Source organism: Sinocyclocheilus anshuiensis, unplaced genomic scaffold, assembly GCF_001515605.1.
Source record: "Sinocyclocheilus anshuiensis isolate Anshui unplaced genomic scaffold, SAMN03320099.WGS_v1.1 scaffold282, whole genome shotgun sequence".
Classification (NCBI taxonomy): Eukaryota; Metazoa; Chordata; class Actinopteri; order Cypriniformes; family Cyprinidae; genus Sinocyclocheilus; species Sinocyclocheilus anshuiensis.
The window spans coordinates 101104-115082 of record NW_015544154.1 but is presented as its reverse complement, the minus strand read 5'-3'; the positions used below and the strand labels follow the sequence as shown (position 1 = coordinate 115082).

General features: G+C 38.5%; 1 protein-coding gene across 1 annotated transcript in view; it reads left to right on the top strand.

Annotated features, from left to right (window-relative positions):
* LOC107695328 (NHS-like protein 2) overlaps positions 1-13979 on the top strand; it is a 96281-nt gene that overhangs the window by 73735 nt on the left and 8567 nt on the right. The window contains exon 2 of the mRNA XM_016495187.1: positions 8792-8944. Within this exon, the coding sequence (XP_016350673.1) occupies positions 8792-8944 (153 nt within the window). The remainder of the gene's footprint in view (positions 1-8791; positions 8945-13979) is intronic.

Genomic DNA, 13979 nt, shown 5'->3' with positions numbered 1-13979 from the left:
ATTCCAAGGCAGGAAGGCATCAAGGCACGTCCGAATCCAAATTCTGCTTCACTTCCTGTCTCCGGAGGTACCTTCTTCTGATCAAATTTCGAAGGCAGCATAGATGTATCCTTTTCTGCCTTTGATATCCCACAATCCTGTGCGTTCCTTCCATTCCGTGACGGTTGAGATAAAAAAAATAAATATGGCATCTCAAAGTTGCATTTGGTGGTCAGTTTGTGTGTAAATGTATGTTTCTGATTAACTTTTTGCACTTTTGATGTTATTTCATGCGAGAAATCAGTATTATAATAATTAAATATTAGTTTAGTTATCATCAAAACTCGTTCTATTTTGTTGTAGATCATTAAACCATTACGCTGCCTCAGAAGCCTGTCCGAAATCAGTTTCATGAGGTGCCTTCGTGCAAAAACGCTGCCTGCAAAGCCATTGCCTCATAAGGAAGCGAGGCAGCAAGTCAAGGCTTTCGGACGCAGCCATGGTCATGCAGAATAAGGCATTAATATGTGCTTTGTAAGTACTAATATACAGCCAATATGCTAATAATATATATGCTAATAAGCAACAATAGTGATAATTGATCTTTAAAATAAAGTGTTACCATATATATATATATATATATATATATATATATGAACTTTTGAAATTTAGTTTTTACCCAAAAAATTCCCATAGTGCACTTTTAATATGCAGAAATAAAGAGTAAAGACTCATTCACACCAAGAACAGTAAAGAAAGTGAAAGAAAGAAGAAAAACTGTAATGATAACTATTTTATCTTCGACACCAACGGCCGACAATGTTTTTATTATTGTTATGTGCTGCTGTTATGTCGTCTGCCACTTTAAATGCTCGAGTTCTTTAAAGTCAGTGGATTCTGCTTGAATGTCATTGCTTTTATTGTTATTAGCTGAAAAAAAAAATCGTTATGAAAGTGATTCCAGTGATGAAGTTCCTCTGTGTCGTTATTATATTAGTTATGTGGACTTCCGTATTCTCAAAGAATTAGAACTATTATTAAAACTCAGTTATAGTCCTTAGTGTGAAAGAGCCTTAGGCCATTTGTAGGCTGAAAACACTTTGACTCTTTTGTTTGAGACCGACACAATATTCTATTGGAAAAATGTTTGAAAACAATCGTTATATAGGTGCATTTTTTGTTACTAATTGTGCAGAAAGGACACACTGCAGCTTTACTGTGTCGTTTTGAATAAAGTTCAGGCCTTATAAAAATAATTATTGCATATTATTCTGTCAATAAACATAGAAACATAGCAGTGCTGTAGCCTCTCAGTAATGCTGTCTAATCTTCACTCTTATGAATAATGTAACCACATTTGGGACTGCAGGATAACCTGTACTTAGGAAATCTTTGTGTTCAGAGGAACATGAGTAGAAAAAGCCAGAGGGAATATGAGGTAAAGAGTATTGGAGAGGATGAGAGGAGGACCAGGGAAAGATAACTCCAGAAGGCCAGTGGACACATTTCCTATCCTCCACACACTTCCTCTTTGAGAAGTGTGCGAGCATGTGCGTGTGTTTGTTTCAGACATACTGACACACAGAGACACTTTCACTAATAGTCTGTCTTTCAGCACTTGTCGTTCACACATGCTTACTGGCACCAGAGGAAACAGACGAGGAGCGGTGAAGCAGTGCAGAACGGGCCATGAGGAAGCAGCAGTCACTACAGTCAGCACTGCTGGGACCAACACTGCAGCATATGTAAACACATCACAGCCTCACCAACACTCAGTGCCATGTTTCTGTGGAAAACATGTGGAATGGAGGAGGTGTCATGGAATCTGTGTACACTAACTCTTGTGATTGGGAAAGAAGAGACTGGTCATGAGAGAAATAATATTTCTAATGTGTGTGTTTGTGTGAGGAAGAGTGACTAGAGTCTACACCAGGGGTCCTCAACTCTATACCTCGAGATCCACTTTCCTGCAGCTCCAACCCTAATCAAACACACCTGTAGAAGCTAATCAAAATCTTCAGGATTACTACAAAGTTGCAGGTAGGTGTGTTTAATCCAGGTTGGGGCTAATCACTGCAAAGAAAGTGGATCTCGAAGTTCAGAGTGGAGGACCCCTGGTCTACACAATGCACATTATTGCACACTATTCTATTCTATTCTATTCTATTCTATTCTATTCTATTCTCAGGGGCGTTGTAACTAGTTGCAGGTAGGTGTGTTTAATCCAGGTTGGGGCTAATCACTGCAAAGAAAGTGGATCTCGAAGTTCAGAGTGGAGGACCCCTGGTCTACACAATGCACATTATTGCACACTATTCTATTCTATTCTATTCTATTCTATTCTATTTTATTCTATTTTATTCTATTCTCAGGGGCGTTGTAACTGGGGGGGAAGGTTAGGATGATTCCAAGGGCCCGACTAGGGACAGTGGGTCTGGAACGCAAATTTTACAGAGGGGGACCCCCCTTCCCCAGGAACGTGATTGCGGAGGGAACCGAGTCAATATGATGTTCAGGGGGCCCAGAAACCAGAAACCCCTTTCTATTCTATTCTATTCTATTCTATTCTATTCTCAGGGGCGTTGTAACTGGGCGGAAGGTTAGGATGATTCCAAGGGCCCGACTAGGGAGAGTGGATCCGGAACGCAAATTTTACCGAGGGGGACCCCCCTCCCCCAGGAATGTGATTGTGGAGGGGGCCCGAGTCAATATGATGTTCATGGGGCCCAGAAACCATAGCAGTGCCCCTTTCTATTCTATTCTATTCTATTCTATTCTATTATATTATATTCTATTCTCCATGACCCTGGCCCCATGATATCCAAATTGGAGTTTTGTGGCTTTTAGTTAATGTCTTTCACTTTATATTGTTTCAAAATTGATGAAATACGCAAAATCGACACTGTTTTTGAACTGAATTGAATCAACCGACTTGAACTGAATAACAACACTATTGCCTTCTGTAGAGATGCTTATAGCTGAATTGAACTTGTTTCATAATTTATGAAATGTACACATAACTGAACCAACTCTAAACTGACCTGAGCTGAACAATGACATTATTGTTTTATTAGGCAGCTTTACAGCAGAATTTGAATTTCTCATATTTGAAGAAGTTTACATTATTGATTCTGTTGATTTTCCTGTTGATCTGATTGATTTCCCTGTTTATTTCTGTGAAGCTGCTTTGAAACAATCTGTACTTGTAGTGACTGACTTATAGTGAATTTAGCAGATTAGCATTTAAGCATTTAAAATTTACAGTTTTTGGGGTCATACGAACCAAACATGTTTTTGCATTTCACTGCGCTGCTTTTCCATTGTTTTTTAATATAAACATGCTCTGGACAGAAGTATTTGACTGTTGTGGTTGCGTCTTTCCAGTGTCTCTCGCATGACAGAGTGTTCTAAAATGGGGCACTCAAGTTAAAAGAAGTTCAACTTTTAGAGGCTAATTCACACTGCACCGACAGATGTCGACCAATGATGACAATCAGCAGATTACAGTACGTCACTTCTCAGACATTCCACGACAAACGACGGCTGAACATGCACTGACCAATGGCAGCAGATGCCAGCAGGGTTAACACACACTGATCCAACAAAAACCCAGCTAACATTGGTCATCATCTGTCGATGCAGTGTGAATGAACCTTTAAAAAATTAGTTTTTAGACCTTGCCTATTTTTTTCATACCACTGCCCTGCAGTGTAATAACAATAATCTTGTTATTTTATGCAAAAGCATGGCTCCTTTCTTTTCTGGGAACATAGCCATAAAATTTGATGACTTGTACACTTTTCTCCAATAAATCACTGTCTTAAATGAGTGTAAATACCACCTGCCTCCTCCTAGCAATATCGTTTTATCCTCCTAGTTTTTTGTTTGTCTTCAGTTGTCTCTCGCATATAATTTCCTTTCATTGACTGAGAATGAATTGGCTGAAATGTATTCATTTTGAATGTGTCTTTATTGCTTTCATCCATGGTACAAGCTGTCAAGTGTAGTTATGGGAAAACGAAAGACTGGCCATGCCAGACCCTATGACATATCCCGCCCATTTTACTATTTCAATAGGAAACACGTGAACACAGGAAAGAAAAGATAGCTTGGTCTTTAAAGCTCTACGACTTTAATACAATAATTTTGCACTCTGTGCTCACATCTTCTCCATCAGACTATACAGTTACCATGGAGAGAAAGACAACAGAGAGACACATTATTTCCATAAATATGAGCTGTGTCCATGTAGGGAGTTAGTCTGGCTTACACTTTATGTGTTGAGTTCACACTTGGATCATAGTTTCCAACCCTCAGCTGAATATTTCAATGTAGATGTGGCAGCTGAGAGCGGATGTTAGTGTTTTCATCATTATCTGATCTTTTTAATTAATTGTGCGGCTGTTTTATGCGATCACTGTGAGGTCAGAAATTGGTTTTGCCTCGTACACACCATCTGCTGTTGTAAATCACATGTGCTTTGCAGCTTTTTATTGGTGCTTGTCCAGGTGTGGTAGTGATATTGTCATGAACCTTCCCTTAACTCCCTCAGACATTTTTGAGAAACAGATCACTATCGCTTCACGTTTGGTGCTGCTATGTACGTTTTCTATGTGCACCCAGTAAAAAAACCCATCAAGGGCTCCAGTCCTGCTTGATGGTGTGGAAAGGCCCTCAATCTCACACATCAGTGATAGGAGAGGAAAAGATTGGGTGAAGGGCAGAAAGAGAGTTTGGACTGGGACTCATGCCACTACAATTATCCTGTGAGAGTAATTGCTTTTGGCAGCACTCTCTGTACGATCACAGAGCAAAAACATACACGATTCCTGCGTGTATGTGAGAAAATTGTGCAAGCCGATACAGGGTGGTGAGGGGCACTGACACCATTTTACAAGTGTATTATTTACTCATATTGGATCTCTGCAAGCTTCTATCAGCATGTTTCTAAACACGGTGCTTACATTTCAATTCTCATGTGTGAAGTAAAGAGTCCAATCAAGCTCTGGATAAAAATATCCCAGTGTTGATTGCGTAAGGAATATTTTATGGAAGTTAATCTCAAATTTATGCACTAATAGCTTATGTACATATAACCAAGGGGTGTTTGAGAGGGGAAGCATGCAACTCCTAAAAAAACCGAGAAAAAAGGGTGTGCTGTGAATGTGAGGGAAGGAGGACAACATACTGGCGAAAAGTCTTGTGAAAGCTGATTGGCTGATTACCTTGTCAATAATGCCTAAACTTAAAATAGCAAACTTATATGTGCAAAAATATGAAACTCGAGAGGGAGGCATATGTGAGATTATTAAGAATTTTGTTATCTTTAGTTAAATTTTTAGATCTTTAGGAATCTTTAGTTCCCAATTCTTCTCAAGTTTCGTCACTTTGTGCAGTTTATGTGATGATGTTGTACTAGCAGACAAGTCTGACAAATATCGTCCAGACAGTTTCTCCAGCATGACAATGAGATGAGTTGAGACAAAATGCCTATAAATGTTGAAGTGGGTAACAGCAGCAGCTTGGTTGTTTCTCTTGGCTGTTGTCTTCTTTTAACTGGATGTGCCACTTCAAAGAGCAAACAAACATGAGAAAATAATACATTTAGAGTTTCTGGAGGCAGGCCAAGTATCACCAAAATACACTTAAAAATATGCTTTTAATCAACACAGCATGTTCATTATGGCCTGCATGACATGCTATGCTTGCATGTGAAGAAGCCAAGTTTCTCAAGTGGCCTCTGTCATTAGAGTTGTCATGTAAGGGTCTTGCTGCTGAGACGTCATGCCATGTTCAGTGTCCTGTAGTTCAAAAATCCAGCTCATGCAAGTTAATCAGCCGCTAATGAAGGTGAGTACATTGGGCTAATTAAGCATAGAATATGTGATTGAGTGCAGGGGAGTTAAGATGGTTAGCAGGAAATGGAAACATGGAACGATTAGATTTTACAATAGACCTTGGACATGAGACAGTTTCCATAATTTTACTGCGGTTGCACCACTAAGGAAGTAATTAGGTGTTGTTTGTTACTTAGTTTATTATGTGAATTTATTGTGTTTTATTGACATGAATATTACACTGATTAGCCCGTATTGGTGAAAAGCCCAAAATCAAACGTAAGTTGTTTGAAATGAGGTATATTTAGGTATATATGTTTGTATATTAAAAGTATTGTGTCTAATCCAGACAGACGACTTGCAGTGAGTGACTTCTATAACAGGTAGGGATGTAATGATTAACCGCGAGCCGGTTTAAAATAGATTTAAATATGTGATGATTCAAATCAGTTGAGATGCTAAACAAATCGCGATTCAATTAGGGTATATGAATGTATGTCTGAGAGGAACTTACTGTCTTTCGATGGTATTTTTTCTTTTCCTCTTGCCTCTGTATAATGCATTAAAGGTGCAATAGGTGATTGTCTTCAGAAACATTTTTTGTTATGCTGGTTGAAAGTCTCTTCACATCACGATAGCAATCATTAAGTTAAGTGGTCTAAATGTATTTATCTGTATTTATATATTCTGTGGAAGGCGTAGGACCAAGAAATGTTCGTCCAATCAAAACGCTCGGTCCGAGCGTTTTAAATTGGCTTTCCTACCTGCCTGTCAACGTATGTATTAGCATACCTCTGCGCAGACAGGATACGTCATCAGCGCGTTCACGCACGCTGTGCAGACAGAGCAAGAATGGCAGACAAACATCAACAACCCGATCTTCCTTCCTGGTATTGTAGTACCTATAAAGTTTTCTCACCGGTGAATGACACATGATGTAGCCAGCGGTTCTCAATTCCAGTCCTCGCGCCCCCCAGCTCTGCATATTTTGCATGTCTCTCTTAACACACACGATTCAGATAACCTGCTCGTTAAAAGTGAGCTAAGTCCAGCTCGTTAGAAGTAAGCTACGTGCATAAACTGTGTTCCGATCGATATGATCCCTACACAGTGTTCACTGCTCCCTACTCTCTGAGCAGGGGAAATCCGTTGAAGTTTATTTCACTTCAGAACATTCATGCACGGATTTGCGCTGCGCAGCGTATTCACACACATCACACTCACACACACACGTCTTCACATCCAGTGTGAGGACTGGAATTGGGAACCACTAATGTAGCCTATTGTAGTAATGTTGATGTTGTCTGGAATTCTGGTCTGTGAGCGTATTGGTTGCCTCTAATTTTAAATGGAAAGAGCACAGACAAAGCCTTAGTTTGTATATATGAAGAGATCTTTTATCTGTTATTTCTTTTATTTGTGTTATTTATTTGATTTGAGGCTTGTTTTAAAATTTCTATTTAGTTTTGTTATTTACATTTACATTATATTTAAATTTTGTTATTTAGCAAACGCTTTTATCCAAAGCGACTTACAAATGAGGACAATAGAAGCAATCAAAACCAACAAAAGAGCAATAATTTACAAGTGCTATATTAGTATATTATTATAGTGTTATATTTCAATTTCACAAAGAAATGTACAGTATTTTGTCCAAGCAATAATAAAAGGAAACATTTAATTTATTTGTCTTAAATCTCATTTAAAAAAAAATTAAAAATCGTGAATCGAATCGAATCGTGAGTTGACTGAATCGTTACGTCCCTAATAACAGGCTAACTAGTTGCACCTTTCCTAACTTATTTAGCCATTCCCACACATCCCTCCTTCAAAGCCCATTCTGTTTATCCTGATGCTCAACATGTTGACTTTGCTTTGAATTCCATCAATCTTTATGCTTTGAAAATCAGCCAGAGTTCTGGAGGAAGAAGAGGAAGAAATAGCATATTAATTTCCTCTTTTAGAACTACTGCTGAAGTTGTAATTAAGTGTGCTCAGTTAACCATCTTGGGAGATAAGTGAGCGTCTTTTTTCATCAGTGTCTTTTTCTGTCTCTCTGCGGTAAGCTTTAAATAAAGACATGTTGTTGGTGTGCAGGATAATAAGTCTTAAAAATGTATGAATCATTTTGCCCACACCATTACATTTAGACCTTACCGTGTGATGTGTTTGTTAAAATAGTAGAATATTTGTTCTTTGTTCATTATGTAGATTGTCAGTAACAATGTACAGTAATCTTTTATTCAAATTCCTTTCTGTTTAACAAAAAATTCATAGTTCATGAGTCATATGTAATACTTAATCAATATTTATCTGAGTAGTCAAATCTAACTGGTAAGACTGGAAAGATAACTATAACGATAACAATATTAGCGTCCACACCAACGGACGGTAACGTTCTGTTTATTATAAGTGTGCGCTCCAGTTATCATGTGAGATGTTCAAGCTCTCTAAAGTTGGTGGATTTTGATTGGCTGTCAATGTTTTTATTGTTCTTCAGCTAGAAATTAATTTTTGACAGTGATTTAAACTATATTGTTTCTCTGTATTCTGGACTTCCCTATTCTCATAGAAATAGAGTGAGTTAGTATAACTACTTTATAGTTGTAGTTGTCGTTATCGCCCTTGGTGTGAACAGGCCTTTAGCATACAGCTCGATTTGCCAGATAGAAAAACATATTAGGGTTGTAATGAATTAATTGTTATTAATTGTTATGTGACAAGATCACAGCCCTTTGATTGCAAATGTAGTGTGCGGTACATTTGCTCCGTTGGATGTCTCCAACTCTCTGCTGCCATAGTATGCAAATATATAAAAACATATGTAAATTGCATGAGTTTATATTTACGTATCTTTTTCTTTCCCCTCCCTTCTTTTCACATCTCTCTCTCTCCTTTTCTCTTGCTCTGACTTCCTCCTCCTATCTGCATCTCTTGTTCCTTCTCCCCTCCCTCTGTCTCTCTCTCTCTGCCAGCCTCCACCAACTTGGACTCGGAGAGCAAACGAACGGCCCACTTCCAATCGTCATGGCAACAGCATGTGAATGTGTTCGGCTCCTGGAGTAGGCCGGAGTGTGTGCAGGAACTGCACCAGGAGGCTCAGCTGAACCTACAGAGTCTGCTGCAAGGTAGGAGAGTCAGCTGCCGGCTCTTCGTCGGTGTGTTTCTGTGCCACTAGAGGTTGTGTAGCCCGATCATACGCCTGCCTGGATCTGCCTATCATTTGTTTTCGTTTTGTTTTTGTGGGTGTGTGTTTTGCATCGCCTTGCATGTGTGCTGTCTGTGAATATCCGCCACTTCCATTCCCATTCTGTGTTTCCCAGTGCGTGTAAGAGAGGCACTATTTGTTTTTCTATTCCTCTGAGCATCCTCATGTTTTCCCTCTACTTGTCTCCCATCATTCCCCCTCTATTTCTGACTCATACTTTGTTCTTATTTATAATCCATTAGATTCATTTCCATTTGCAGATAATACACAGAGTCTCCCTTTCTCTTTCGTTTTTTCATTCGCTGAATAAATAAGCCAATGCTTGTGGCTCTTGCTGCTGTGAGTGTGTGACTGTACATGGTTGAATTTCCATCTTTTATCTCTTTCTTGTTTGATGTCAGCTATTAATATGTATCTGTGAGGTATGAGATGCTATTCTGGTTTAAGCTCTGCATCAGACTGAATGGGCAGCTGTTGCTTAAACAACAGTGAGTGGGTGGTCAGTGTTTACGAATGTGTGGCACTGTGCTATGTGCATAAACAGCAATTTGGTTTTCATATACTGTGGGTAAAGAAAATAATCACCCCCCTTTAAAATAATCACATTTTGTTGCTTTGCAGCCTGAAATTAAGATGGACACAGTTTTTGTTTTATCCAGCTGTATTTACTCAGTGCAACTTATAACATCCAAGTGAAAGATGTAACACTAACATGTCAGAAAAAAAACAAAACAAAAAAAAAAACAGAATCACTGATCTGGGCTCTGACTAGGCCATGCAAGGACATTCACCTTTTTCTGCTTCAATCACTGTGTGCTCAGTTTTGCTGTGTGCTTTGGGTCATTGTCATGTTGGAAGGTAAACCTTCTTCCCATTGACAACTTTCTGGCAGAGTTCTTTTCCTCAAGAATTTCACGGTATTTTGCCCCATCCTTTTTTTTACTTCTATCCTGACAAATGCTCCAGTCCCTGCTGCAGAGAAACACCCCATAACAGGATATTACCAGCTCCATGCTTTACTGCAGGAATGTTGTTATTTGGATGGTGAGCTGTATTGGATTTCTGCCAGACATATCGTTTGGTGTTGAGGCCAAATATTTCAATTTTAGTCTCATCTGCCTCAGAATCTTCAAGATGTGTTTTGGCAAAGCTCTGTCTGACTGCATGTAGCTTTTCTTGAGGAGTGTCTTTTTTCTTGCAACCCTCCCATTCAAGCCACATTTGTGGAGAATTTGTGATATTGTTGTCACATGCACACAATGACCACTCTTTGTCATAAATTCATGTAACTGCTTCAAAGTTGATGTAGGCCTCTTGGTCGTCTCTCTGATCAGTTTCCTCCTGTCTCTTTCATCCAGTTTGGAGCGACGTCTTTATACAGGGAGTGTCTGTGTTGTACCAAATACCTTCACTTCTTAATAATAGACTTCATGGTGCTTCTATAGGCATTGATAAAGCCTTTGACATTTTTTTGTATCCATCTTGTGAAATATGCCTGTCCACAACTTTATCCTGGAGATCTTTTGACTGTCTTGTCACCCAGAGTTGATTGTTTGCTTCAATTGCACTACCAAGGACTGAAATGCTCCAGGAAAGCTCTTTTCATGCTGAAGTAAATAAAAAATGACCACAGCTGACAGTCAAATAGCTTTGTGTGCCATTGAGAAGGTCATTAGCTACACCTGATTGAGTTTACAAGTCATTTTTAGGAGGGGGTGATCCTTTTTCAACTCAGTGATTCTGTTTTTTTCCCTAACATGTTGGTGTTATATCTTTCACTTGGATAATTTGCACTGGGTAAATACAAAAAAAAAAAAAAACTGTGTCCGTCTTCATTTCAGGCTGCAAAGAATCTATCATAGAAAAACTTGCTGATTTACCATTCATTCTAAATATTGGGGAGACATGGAAGTCATGGCAGAGACATCGGGTATGGGGGTGTTTGTTTTGATTATTTCAAATACCAACTGCGTTTCTCGAAAGTCGTGTACTGCACCTTAGTGAAATTTGCACAGGAAATCTTACACCCTTACACGAAATTCCTGACTGCATGGATTCCTATTGAAATTATTTTGTCTGTGAAATTTGATAATCTTAACTAAAAATTTAATAAACAGAGGATTTGTTTTGGAAAGTCCATCTAGTTTAAAAAAAGTTATGTTTTATCTAAAGGCCAATCGGCAGCTAATTAGCTGTTGACTATGAATATGTGCCAATATGTTTGTATATTGATGTAGCTGGTTCATCTTTTGTGGCATGTCTATTTAAAATGTCCAAAATTATATTATATTATTATTATTATTATTTCTTTTGTGAAATTATCATAATATTTGATGGGATAACAGCACTGTGTCTTGTCCATATCTTTCACTTTCATACTCATGCAGTGTTAGCCAATTAAGGGGCCCAGCAACATTAAAGAGATCAGGCATCCATAGTGCTTAAGCTAATCAGTGATATTGGACTTATACCCCTCCACCCATGCTTATAAATTATTTCTGTTCAGTTATGAACGAGAAATGTGGTAGAAATTCCCCTACGCACATGACTTAAATTTAACTGGGAGCGTCTACTGGTGACACCCGAGTCGGGCAACGTCTCACCCCTTTTGAACACTATCACTTGGGCCTAAAATCTCTAGTGTTCCACTATACCTGCTGCACAGCAGTAACCAGACAGACTCCAAGCAATGCCCTTTAATATGCTTTAATCACAGCCGGGAGGACCTCAAATCAATCACAGAAAATCCCCAGCATCAAAGATACAAAAGTTTATTTAAGAAAGGTACATAGCAAAGGTAACATCATGTCACATTACATAATTCTACTCTATTATGATTGGTTCACTTATATGGCATATCGGCTTGTTCCTCAGATCATGAGATCGTATCGTTACTAGTATTTTCAGACAGACAACTAGCCATCTTGTCTTGTCCGTGTTTCATTATTGCAACACTACTAAAGGTTAGAACATTTCTGTTCCCTAAAATTTACTTAAAGGTTAGGCCTGCAGAAAAAAGGGAAATGTTAGTCATCATTTATGATCAACTGATTTTATGATTAATTTGAAAATTATTACATTTAAAATTTACTTCACAGAAACAAAGACCAAATGAAAAACATACCAGACAAAAACTTCCCAAATTGATAAGAAAAGGGGCATTGTTGCTCTTGACCTCTTCCATTCCTCTGCTGCATACACAAGACAAGGAGTGACCCATATTTAATAAATTGGTGGTTTTCAGTGAGCATCTTGTTAGGCGATGCTTTGAGGTCATTCATGACCACTCATTCACGCTTGAGTGGTTGGCATCTTGTCTAGGCGAGCCATTTGATTGGCTGATAAGAATGGAGATTTTTGAGTCCCATTAGACTGGCCCAAGATCAGGTCAGGGGAGGAGGGGAGGGGAGGGTGTGTTTGAAATACCCTCTTCTCTCTCTCTCTCTCTCTCACTCACACACACACACACACACACTTACTCAGTCTTGCTGATACTTCTGATACTTGCTCCCATACATCATCTTTGAAGTTTTGATATTGGTCTTTGAAGCCTACCTTTCCACAGAGGCTTGTATGATCCAACCACTGTTTCGGTGAGTTATGACACTCTATCTAGTTTTCTTTCTTCTCTCTTGGTTGGAACTTACTTTAGTATGAATGTCCAAGAATGCTTAGCTGCATCCATTGTAATTCTCACATTTTGCAAGTCTTTAAATTATCATGAGCAACTTTGCTGAACTTTATTTATAACAATACCATTGAAAAGTTTGGAGTCTAAGATTTTTCTAAATATTTTTTTAAAAAGTCTTCATGTGCTCAAAAAGTCTTCATGAATTTGATCAAAAATACAGCAAAATACTATAATGTTGTGAAATATTACTGCAATTTAAAATAACTTTTCTATTTTAATGTATTTTAAAATGTAATATATTCCTTTATGGTAAAGCTGAATTCTCAGCAGCCATTAATCTAGTCTTTACAATCACATGATCCTACCGAAATCATTCTAATATGCTGATTTAAGAGAAACATTTATTATTACTAACAATGTTGAAAATAGTTGTGCAGCTTAATTTATGGAATCTGTGATACTTTGATGAATAGAAATATTAAAAATAAAGTGTTTATTTGAAATATTTTTTGTAACAATGTAGAAGTCTTTACTGTCAGTTTACTGACTCCTTGCTGAATAAAAGTGTTAAAATCAGTGACCCCAGACTTTTGAATGGCAGTGCATAGATGGTAGGTATTGCTCATATAGCAGAGCATTTGGAAAAGTGAGGATCGATATGTATATTAAAGAGGAATTTGCCCTGTGGTTTGTGTGTAGAATGCTTTGCAAGTTGGCCAGTGTTTGCAGAAGCTGGTTCTTGTTACAGCTGCAGGGAACTAATAGCCATAACACATTCCAAATCACAACCATCTTTTTTTATTTTTTATTTCACTTTGCTTTCCATGGGATTTTACACATCAGATTGCATAGTTTGGTCCACCAATCTTTGCAGTGCAAGTGTTTCCTTGAGTAACTTAGGGTCTAAGGCTAAATAAAGGATTGTCTCTCTGTGTATCTCATTAGTGTAGCGATTTGAAAGCCATCTGGTCAAGCATCATTCCTGGAATAGGACTGTCTCTATTCAGCGTGATAAATAAAATGCCAACACATATTTAAAAGTTGTGCATGTGGTGGTACACAGTGCTAGGCTGTAGTTTTGCTGCAGCCTCAATCTTATTTAAGTGGAGGTTTAGGATTTCAACTGTGTGCTCTGTTCAGCTCTGTCCCAGCATGTGAAGAGGGCTGTACTCAACGAGGCTAAACTTGGGGCTTAGGGCTATTGTTGACTCCGGAGGTATGCCATTGTCTTAGACAGCCCACCATTGCTAGGCAACCCCAAGTCTAAGAGTGTGGCATCCCAAATAGGAAAAAAAGGGATCAACCCCCCCCCCCCAAAAAAAAC